General features: G+C 53.9%; 1 protein-coding gene across 1 annotated transcript; it reads left to right on the plus strand.

The window, feature by feature from the left end:
• The first annotated feature begins 8,487 nt into the window (after window positions 1–8,487).
• Window positions 8,488–9,048, plus strand: LOC149268284 (uncharacterized). Its single transcript, XM_089474606.1, has one exon. The coding sequence runs from the start codon at window positions 8,488–8,490 to the stop codon at window positions 9,046–9,048; it is 561 nt and encodes a 186-aa protein (XP_089330732.1).
• Window positions 9,049–11,504: the final 2,456 nt, after the last annotated feature.

Below are 11,504 nucleotides of genomic sequence, written 5' to 3' on the forward strand. Positions count from 1 at the left end.
CGTGGCAGCCTCCCATTGGCCAAAGTACCGTTGTTGCCATGCGAGTGAAAACGTCCACTGCTCTCACCCGGCCCGAACGGCACCTCGGCTAACGGTCATTGATGATCGTCGTGCGTGCGACGCGAACCCATTGCTGAATCTGTAGGAGCGAAAGAGCCCGCCTCTAACAGGACTTTGACCCCCTTTCCAGTGCGAGGGTCGCTCCTACAGTATTCGCGTCGCTGTGTGGAGCAACATGTATATGCACGTATATGCATATAAACGCACAGCAAATACATACGTTTATATACATTAATACGTGCATACCTATATTGCTCCTCACACTCCCCTCTTCCTTCGGGAAAACACGAGACCATCGTGTTTGAATTTGGCGCCCGCCTCCGCTGCGCTGCTCCGTTTTGCGTCGCTCCATTCCTCGATGCTCCATTTTGCGCTGATCGCTGCTGTTAACGCTCTGTTAATGTTAACAGCTGTATTTTCCCCTTACCGCTGGCAATGCTGCACTCTGCCGGTAAGTGAATGGGCAAATATTTTTATAAGTCTCGACAAAACTTTAATAAAAATATTGTTTTTCAGGTTGGGCATCTTTTCTCTATGCCCCTTGACCTGATGGCCTGCCGCTGCCAATGCCCACGCCGGGCGCTGCTGCAAAACTCGCCTCTCGGTTTTACAGCCCCCGGTGGCATTGGCGCACGCGCGCACGGCAATGGCCATTTCGCCCATTTGGCGCATGCTGTCCCTCGCCGTTGGAGACATCTCTCTTCTGGTTTCTGCTGCTTCTTGGGCCCTTGGAGATGCTCCGGTGGGGCATCGCAGTCACTACATGCACTGCTGCTATGAGATCGGGCCACAGACGTCGTTCGCAAATGGGCACCGGTGTTCGATCTTTGGTGTCGGTGCGCTTGTTGGCCACTCCTCTTTCGCGCACAGCTCCAGCGGAGTCGCTGGCCAGTGCGCGAGGATTCGGTTGCCAAGCTTTACCGACACCTGGCGATCCATGACCGGTGGAGCCATTCGCGTGGCAGGCGTCTGTAGTCACCCTCTCACAGCAAACAGCCACATCTCTGACTGCATGCCCGCGTGCAATATGGGCCGCCGCTGCCTCCGCCCACGCCGGACGCTCCTGCACAACTCACCTGTTGGTTCTGCAGTCTCCGGTGGCTTTGGCACTCGTGCGGCGGCCACCTGCCTCACCACATCCCTCGTCGACCATGTTAGCAGCTGCCCTCCTGGATGCCGCTATGTCTATGTCTCCGTTGCGGCGCTGCAGACACATAGTTGGATTGCTGTTGAGAGCTGGCCACATCGATGTCGTTCGCAACTGCCACCGGTGTCGAACTTTGACGCCGGCTGCTATTTTGCGGCTCACTCCTCATTCGCGCACAGCTCCAGCAAAGTCGCTGGCCAGTGCGCGAGGATCGGCCAACAAAACGCGCCTCCGTTTCAGTACGGCAACCGGAAGAACAGTCGCGTGGCAGGCATCAATGGTGAACCAACCCCAATGGGCAACCCAAAAATATGCCTGCATGCTCCTCGTCTTCACCTGGAACACTTCACTCGACACACTGCACTCGAGCGCCGTCGGTCCACTCTGGTAACTCATCTACAAGAAGCCCGGCCCGATGCCAACATGCCCATTTATACCCTCTGCTGCCACGTCGCCGGCTGCGTAGGCGGCTGCATATAACGGGTCCTGTGTCCTCTGCTCAGCCCACTCTAGCTTTCCCTGCCTTATGGCTGAATTCCAGGCAGGCTACGGTATCGCCTTGATACCGTTTTCCCCACTCTCACCTACACATGCATACATAGCCCTTCGGTGGCCGAACAACCAAATGCAAGCTCTTCTGCTGCGTTGCATTGTTGGTGGCCGTTTTAGTTATCTCTGTACGTTTTGTTGTTGGCGGTTTTAGATGTCGCTCGCTTTGACATCTTCGTGCGCTAGCGATCGCTGGGCAGCCGACGTGGGCCCTTGACCCTTGCCTACGCTCGCTTGCTCTCGCTTCGCTGTGTGTGTGTGTGCAGCAATTCTTTTGTCTGGAATGCGTGCGGCTTGTTGTTGTTTTTCCGCTTTTCGCTTTCGCTAGACAACTACATAATTTCAGCTGCGCGCGTTGTTGTTGCGCATGTACCGTATATGAGTGCTGCTTGCGCATGCACTGCTTTGTTGTTGTATCTATGCCTTGCGCATGCACCGACAGCTAAGTTTTTTGGTGCAGTACTGTACACTGCTTGCTGTCGTGCGCGCGCAGTTCAAACCAATTGTTGTTGCGCACCCACATACCGTAATTTTCCTGGTGGCAACTGTAGTTTTCCAGTCACAGATGCGTTTCGCAACCGAAATTATGCATTTTTGAGCAAAATTTTGTCGTCTTATTTTTTCCTTCTTCTTTTTTTTTCTAAGAAGCAATACACTTCGCTGTGTATTCACTCCCTTTTTTTTTTTGGAAAAAAAAAAACAAAACAGCTCTATTGCTCACCCGTGTATCCTCTCCACGGCTTGAGATCCGCCACATGCGCCGTCCTGGTCCGCTTCTCTGCCTCCGACCTGATCCGGCAGATGACTGGAGACACAAAACTGGCCACTATATATGGCCCTCCATAGCGTGGCGCCAGTTTTGCTGCGAATCCCTCTGCGGCATTAGACAAGTGGCGTTCCTTTGCCCACACCTTGTCACCTACGGCCGGCTTCCACTGCCGCCTCCGTAGGTTGTAATGCCGCGCCTGATCCTGTCCAGCTCTCTCCAGGTTCCGACGCACGATCTCAAACACTTCGCGCATCTTGCTGGCTCTCTCGACTGGGGTCTGTGCCTCCTGGCCTGTGCCGGTAGTTTGCGCATCAAACAGCGATTTGGGCAGCCTTGGCTCTCGCCCTTGCGTGATGAAGGCGGCCGAATATCCTGTGGATGCTGACACGCTGCTGTTGACCGCCAATGTCAACTCCGGCAATGCGTCGTCCCAGCATCTCTGGTCATCTCCAGCGAACTGCGCAATCATCGTCTTCACAGTTCTATTTGCCCTCTCAGTGGGATTCTCTTGAGGCGTGTATGGCGCTGTCAACTGGTGACGCACCCCAAGCTCCTCCAGAAACGCCTTGAATGCCCGACTGGTGAATTGGGTGCCATTGTCAGTAATGAGCACCTTCGGCGTGCCAAACCGAGCCAAGATCCGCTCTCGAAATGCCTTCTGGAGAGCTGTGCTATTCGCACTCCGCAGCGGCACCATCTCCGTCCATTTCGAGAAGCGGTCTATGAAAACCAAAAGCATAGTGTTACCATGCTTTGATCTCGGCAGTGGGCCAACAAAATCGGCACAAACTGTTGCCCATGGCTCCTCGGGCACCTGTGTCAGCATTTGCCCAGCAGCTTGCAGCTGACGGGGCTTGTATCGCTGGCACACCTCGCAGCGCTGTATGTATCTTCTCACATCCCGGTACATACCTGGCCAGTAATACCGCGCTGCCACCCGAGCGATAGTTTTTCGGCTCCCAAGGTGGCCAGCGGTGGCTGCGTCGTGGTTCTCCTCCAGCACTTGTTTGCGCCGGTCCGCCGGCACGCACAACTTCCATGCAGCCACATCCTCGTGGCCGGCTTGGAGCGGGATGTGCCGATATAAGTTTCCAGATTCTTCCATATAGTCTGGAAACTTATGTGGCGCCTTCTTTATGTCCTGTCGAAGCTTGGTGAGCCAGCGACATCCTGTCCCAGCTGGCATGTCCTTGCTCTTGACCAGACGGCACGCCTCCTCTCCCAGAGGCTGGCGTGAGAGCGCATCGGCTACCACGTTCTGCTTGCCCTTCCTGTAGCGAATCTCGAAGTCGTATTGCTGCAGCTCCAGTGCCCATCTGGCAATCCTTCCTGTTGGGCTCTCAATGGAATTGAGCCACTTCAGCGCCATATGGTCAGTGACCACTACGAATTTGTAGCCTTCCAGGTATGGCCTGAGCTTTCGTATGCCCCAGATTATAGCCAGACACTCTTTCTCAGTAGCTGAATAGTTCTTTTCAGCACTGTTCAGTGTCCGGCTGGCATACGAAATGACGCGCTCTCCATCCTCCGAGGTCTGCGTCAGGATTGCCCCAAGCCCATAATTGCTTGCGTCCGTTTGCAAGCAAAATGGCTTCGAGAAATCAGGGCACGCCAGCACCGGTGACTCCGTCAATTTGGCCTTTACCGTCTCGAACGCTCTTTGCCGCTCCTCCGTCCACTCCCACTTCGTGCCCTTTTTGAGCAGTGCATTTAGCGGATGCACTGTGGCTGCAAAATCTGGCACAAAGCGGCGGTACCATGAAGCCACGCCCACGTATTGCCGTAACTCTTTTACGTTTGTGGGTGGCTTCAGCTCGGCGATAGCGGCCACTTTCTCTGGATCCGTGCAAATGCCATCCTCCGTGACCTTGTGACCCAGATACTTTAGCTCTTTCTTGAAGAAATCGCACTTGTCGATGTTGATCCTCAAGTTGGCTGCCCGCAGTCGCCGGAACACCTCTCGTAGGTTGTCCATATGCTCCTGTCGCGTCCGGCCGATGACGATGATGTCGTCCAGGTAGGCAAAGGCATGGGGCATCATTTCTGGGCCGATCACTTGGTCCAGAGCTCGCTGAAACGTTGCTGGCGCAGAATGGAGTCCAAATGGCATCACTTTCCACTGAAAGAGCCCCTTTCCTGGCACCGTGAATGCCGTCAGTGGTCTGCTGGCCTTCTCCATCGGTATCTGCCAATACCCATCCTTCAAATCCAGGCTGCTGATGTAGCGCGCCTCTCGCAGCTGGTCCAGAATGTGATGCACCCGCGGCAAAGGGTATGCATCTTTGATGGATCTGCTGTTTAGCTGTCGAAAATCCACACATAGCCGCCACTTCCCATTCTTCTTACGAACCATGACAATCGGCGCGCTATGTGGGCTCTTCGAGGGCTCGATGCAGCCTTTGGCCAGCAGCTCATCCACCTGCAGGTTGATCTCCGCCTGCATTTTTGGATTTTTGGGGAAGTAGCGCTGCTTTATGGGCCTGTTATCCTGCATCCTGATCCGGTGCTCCGTGATCCTGGTGGTGCCCTTCACATGCTGGAACTTCTCCAGCTCATGCCTCAGGAAAGCATCCACCTCTGGGTCATCGTGCATAGGCGTTGGCTGTTCCATTTTTGCCTCCATCGGCGTCGCTGGGTTCGCCTCCACGCTGGCCACAACCACGGATAGCTTCTCCTCCGGCTGTCCGCTCGACTGTGGAATTCTTGGCTCGACCTTCAATGTCAAGCCACCGCACTCCAGTGTGGTGCCCATGCTGGCCAAGAAATCCCAGCCCAGCACTAGATCTTCGATCACTCCTGGCAGAATCAGCAACGGAATCTGTATTTGCTGATTCCCCAGACTGATCGTCGCCTCCAGTTGCGAGTCCACCTGACTGCAACTGCCGTCCGCTAAGCGTATGCGCCGCCGTGTAGCACGCACCACGCCCACTCCTCTGAGCTCGTCAGCAAGCTTTTCGCTGATAAAGCTGCTTGTGGCTCCCGTGTCGATCGTAGCTCTTTGTTGAGTGGCTCCAATGGCTACGATCGCCGACATCTGGCTGCCTTCATCCTGGAGACGGCCCACTAGTGCCTGGGGGCTCCTGACCGCTGCTCCCGCTCGCCCCTGGATGGCGGGTGTCGCTTCTCGTTTCCCGACTGGCAACAGGCAAACGTTCTCACTCCAATGCGCCCGCACTGCCAGCAGAAATCCAGCGCCTTGTTGCGACACGTAAACGCGCGGTGCCCCTCCTGACCACACACTCGACATGCCCTGGCTGGATTCGGGATGTGTGTCCTTGCTCCGGTTGCGCCTGTCCTTGGCGCAGGAGAAGGCTTCGCCTCATCCTCCATACGGCGATACTCCACATCGCCTCCAGCGTCGTCCATGGCCATCAGTCGTGACCGGCCATGCCGTGGCTGTTGTCGCAACCTCTCGCGGTCCTTCTCCAGCTCCTCGAACTCATCTGCCAGGTGCATCAATTCCACTAGATTGTGGAATTGATACGGCCTGGCGTAAGCGCGCAGATCGGGCAGGCTGTTATTGTATATCAGCTTCATTTCGCGGTCTGCTCCATAGCGCAGAGGCCGCATGAGAGTCTGCATCTCCACCATGTAGACTTTGAAGCACTCATCTACCATCTGCCTCCGGCGTTTGACGTCATCCTCCAGCTTCTCCAGATAGCCTCTGGGCAGGAAAAACTCCTGGAAGCTGCGCACGAATGTCGCCCACGCCGTCCAGTGCCGGTTGTTGGCCACGTACCACTTCAAGGCCATGCCTTTCAGCAGCTCTGGCATCGCCCTTGGGATCATATCCAGATCCAGGCCATAGGTGTCCGCCGACCACTCCACCTGCTCCAAGAACTCCAAAGGCTTTGTGGTGCCATCAAAGCGGAAGCTCCACTCCCGCACTTGTTTGGCCACCTTTGGATATTCCTGAGCTGTGCTGTCGTGTCCTCGTGGCCTAATTTCCGGTTGCGGGGTGGATGTGGCTCTCATCTCACCCTGTCGCGTGTCCTGCAGTCGTGCTGCTGCGCTTGTGGAGGGCACACAGAGCCGCGCCACATGCGCAAGCTCTGATTCCAGGTCGTCCTCCGTGACGGCGGTCGTTGCCTCATCCCTGAGTGAGGCACGGCGTCCATGCAGTCGCTCCAGCTCGGCGATCCTCAGTGAGTAAGGAATGCTTCCTTCATTCCTCGCAACCCACTCGCCAAACTGCCTCCGCATAACGTCTAGTGTGCCTGACAAAGCTCACTCCGAATTCGTCACCATAACGCAGCACTTCATCTTTTTTAAGATTGTATACCCACGCTCGCACCATATTCACAAGTATTCACTAATCACACTCTTATCGCAGGGCCCCACGTTGGGCGCCAGTTGTAACGAACCTTCGGTTTATCCCGAGTCTAAGCAGCCAGTTTCAGCTGACTGTGGATTCGTTGCCAACAAATTTATTTGTTGAAGCCCCTGCGATAATTAATTAGTCTTGTGGTTTAGGTTTTATAGCGTAATGGTATATTTTCTTAAATAGATATGAATTGTACAAGTCACTTATGCAAATGTATGTGGCTCGCTGGTTTGCTTAGCGACGCACACCTACTGAGCGCTTGTTCAACGCACTCCGGCTGGGAGAGTGTTATGCTGAACACGCTAGGTCACCGTAAGGATTTGAGAAACGCCAGGATCTGGATCTGTAAACTCTGGCGGTTCGCCAGCTATGCAGATCTCTCCTACTATCTCGCTCACTCACAGTACAACACTAGCTTCGTTCACTCACACGCACTTCTCTTACGCACGGCTACGCGAACTCACCCAGGTGTGCAGGCCTCGCTTACGTTGCGGATATGCACCGATGTCCTGATCGGCGCCTGCTGCTGATCTGCAAGGATTCCCACTGGATGTCCTTGCTGTTCCCTCGATGTCCTTGCTGTTCCCACGATGTCCTGGGAGTCCTGATTTACCACTCGCGTTGACTTTCACTTGACTTTCTTCACGCACTTTCACTATATAGCATCTCACCGGTATATTTTCGACTTCTTTTACTTCTTTTGACTTCTTTTCTGACTCCTTTTTCGAACCCCGTATGGAGCCGCTGGTGGCCTTTTATACCCCAGCCACAGGCCCTGCCTCGTGTGGTAACGGGGCCTGTTCGGCTCTGGAGCGGGGCCTTCCTGCTGCTCGTGCCCATAAAACGGTAAAGTGGCGTGATCTGGGTGACGCCACTTTCCCGCCAAATTGCGTGGCAGCCTCCCATTGGCCAAAGTACCGTTGTTGCCATGCGAGTGAAAACGTCCACTGCTCTCACCCGGCCCGAACGGCACCTCGGCTAACGGTCATCGATGATCGTCGTGCGTGCGACGCGAACCCATTGCTGAATCTGTAGGAGCGAAAGAGCCCGCCTCTAATAGGACTTTGACCCCCTTTCCAGTGCGAGGGTCGCTCCTACAGTATTCGCGTCGCTGTGTGGAGCAACATGTATATGCACGTATATGCATATAAACGCACAGCAAATACATACGTTCATATACATTAATACGTGCATACCTATATTGCTCCTCACAATAAGTTTCCAGACTATATGGAAGAATCTGGAAACTTATATCGGCACATCCCGCACCAAGCCGGCCACGAGGATGTGGCTGCATGGAAGTTGTGCGTGCCGGCGGACCGGCGCAAACAAGTGCTGGAGGAGAACCACGACGCAGCCACCGCTGGCCACCTTGGGAGCCGAAAAACTATCGCTCGGGTGGCAGCGCGGTATTACTGGCCAGGTATGTACCGGGATGTAAGAAAATACGTACAGCGCTGCGAAGTGTGTCAGCGATATAAACCCAGTCAGCTGCAAGCTGCTGGGCAAATGCTGACGCAGGTGCCCGAGGAGCCATGGGCAACAGTTTGTACCGATTTTGTTGGCCCACTGCCGAGATCAAAGCATGGTAACACTATGCTTTTGGTTTTCATAGACCGCTTCTCGAAATGGACGGAGATGGTACCGCTGCGGAGTGCGAATAGCACAGCTCTCCAGAAGGCATTTCGAGAGCGGATCTTGGCGCGGTTTGGCACGCCGAAGGTGCTCATTACTGACAATGGCACCCAATTCACCAGTCGGGCATTCAAGGCGTTTCTTGCGCAGTTCGCTGGAGATGACCAGAGTTGCTGGGACGACGCATTGCCGGAGTTGACGTTGGCGGTCAACAGCAGCGTGTCAGCATCCACAGGATATTCGGCCGCCTTCATCACGCAAGGGCGAGAGCCAAGGCTGCCCAAATCGCTGTTCGACGCGCAAACAATCGGCACAGGCCAGGAGGCACAGAGCCCAGTCGAGAGAGCCAGCAAGATGCGCGAAGTGTTTGAGATCGTGCGTCGGAACCTGGAGAGAGCTGGACAGGATCAGGCGCGGCATTACAATCTACGGTGGCGGCAGTGGAAGCCGGCCGTAGGTGACAAGGTGTGGGCAAAGGAACGCCACTTGTCTAATGCCGCAGAGGGATTCGCAGCAAAACTGGCGCCGTGCTATGGAGGCCCATATATAGTGGCCCATATATAGTGGCCAGTTTTGTGTCTCCAGTCATCTGCCGGATAAGGTCGGAGGCAGAAAAGCGGACCAGGACGGCGCATGTGGCGGATCTCAAGCCGTGGAGAGGAGACACGGGTGAGCAATAGAGCTGTTTTGTTTTTTTTTTTTTTTTCAAAAAAAAAAGGGAGTGAATACACAGCGAAGTGTATTGCTTCTTACAAAAAAAAAAGAAGAAAAAAAAATAATGCGACAGAATTTTGCTCAAAGTGCATAATTTCGGCTGCGAAATGCATCTGTGAAGGGAAAACAACAGTTGCCACCGGGAAAATTACGGTATATGGATGTGCAACAACAATTTGTTTGAACTGCGCGCGCACGACAGCAAGCAGTGTACAGTACTGCACCGAAAAACTTAGCTGTCGGTGCATGCGCAATGCACAATGCACAGATACAGCAACAAAGCAGTGCACGCAAGCCCATATACGGTATATGCGCAACAACAATGCGCGCAGCCGAGATTATGTATTATCATGTTTAATCGCACGAAAACGAATAGCGGAAAAACAAAAACAAAACCGCTTACGTTCCAGGCAAGAGTTTCTGCACACACACATACATGCATAGGCGAGGGCAAAGGCCTTCGTCGGCTGCTTAGCGATCGCTAACGCACGAAGATGCTGTGTGTGCGATATATATAATAGCCAACAACAAAACACACAGCGACATGCAAAACAGCCAACAACAAAACATGCGGCGACATATAAAACAACCACCACTAAGAGTTAGATACATAAAACGGCCAACAACAATGTATCACAGCTGAATGCTGCATCAGAATGTTCGGCCACCGAGGGGCTGTGTGTGCTATGTATGCTGTGTGTGCTGTGTGTGTTGGGTGTGCATGTGAGAGTATGCAAAACGGGATCAGGGCGATACCGTAGCCTGGAATTCAGCCATAAGATCGGGCAGGCTAGAGTGGGCCAATCCGAGGATCCGTTATGCTGCCGCCCACGCAGCGGCGACGCGGCAGCATAAGGGTATAAAATGGGCAGGTGAGCTTTGGCTCGGCCTATTTGGTGTAAAGTTACTATGGAAAGTGGACGCATCGCGAAAGATAATCTCGATCTGGGCATCGGCCGGGTACACCCTGCCGATCCTCGGTTGCTGGCCAGCGACTACGCTGGAGCGGCACGAGGAGCAAGCAGGGTGGACACACCGGTGTCCAGACCACGAGCGCGCAGGAGTAAAACGCGGCTGCCGCCGGTGAGACTGCCGTTTCACCCACACCGTCAGCCGAAGAGACGGCTACGACGCCATCGGCCGTATTTGGAGCTGGAGCCGTCAACCAGCGAGGAGGAGAGCGTGGCCACGGATGGCTCGTGGACGCCAGGTAGCTGGACCAGCGATAAAGAGGACAGGGTATGGTCGCCGGTGAGCTCGCTGGAAAGGTGGTGGGGGGTCGCTTGGAGCATCGCGCCGAGTTTGTCATAACTTGGAGCGAACCCCTCACCACGAAGCCCGCGGGGTTCATACTGGAAGAAATTTCGCCTCCACAGGTGACGCCGCAACAGGCGACACCGCCGCCGCCCATACCACAGGAGACGTCGATGGACGCCGACGAGGAGTGGCGACCGATCCGACTGCCCGCCCGGCCAGCGTTACAACGCCAGGTGTCGGAGCCAGCGCCGCCACCACCCCAGAGGCCTACGCTACAGCGGCAGGTATCTTGGCCCGACGCGGGAGCAGCACAATGGGTGGAGTTGCGGCGTGAGGAGTGGCCATTGGAAATAGAGCAACACGCGGCCCGGATAGAGGTCCAAGGCAGCGGACGCACCGCCTGCATCGTCTGGGCAAGGGGCGCCGGGCATTCAAATATGTCTAAAAAAAAAAGTGAAGTGTATATTATATTTCAGAATAAAAAAAAAAAACAAGTAAGAACGTTGCAGTCGGGCGATACCGATTGCAGAAGACTCATTCACCGCCCAAACGCTGTCAACCAGCAATTGCAATTTTGTAAATTGCAAATTTTTGTTATTTTACTTCTTTTAAATTTTTTTAAATTCATAAAAATGTTTCCTTTTGTATTATGAATATCTATTAAGCTTATTTATATGTACAAATGCATAAATAGATGGCTTACGCATATAAATGTCGCGATACGGGCACTGTAAATGCCGATTGCCACGCCCCTAGTGGCCGTCGACTCCTCAATTTTAGCCAGTTCTTAGAACGAGTAACCGGTTACCTAAATGCAAAATTTGAATTCTTACGCTCAAAAAATGTGAAAATTACAGGGTATTTTTCGATATGCCACACCCCTTAAGAGGCTTAAAAATTATTTTTGGGGCATCGATAGAGGAGGCTACCAGTAACTTAACTATCCAAATTTGAAGCTTCTAGCTCTTAAATTGTAGGAGATATAAACTTTTGCGGTTTGCCACGCCCCCTATGGGCGGACATATATCTACCATAGCTCGTTGGACTTG

The sequence above is a fragment of the Drosophila arizonae genome, chromosome X, assembly GCF_054131065.1.
Source record: "Drosophila arizonae isolate 15081-1271.41 chromosome X, UAZ_ARI_1.0, whole genome shotgun sequence".
NCBI classification, from domain to species: domain Eukaryota; kingdom Metazoa; phylum Arthropoda; class Insecta; order Diptera; family Drosophilidae; genus Drosophila; species Drosophila arizonae.

What these genes read in the sequence shown, in the direction of transcription:
- LOC149268284 (XM_089474606.1), top strand. Translation starts at nt 8,488, where the DNA reads ATGGTACCGCTGCGGAGTGCGAATAGCACAGCTCTCCAGAAGGCATTT.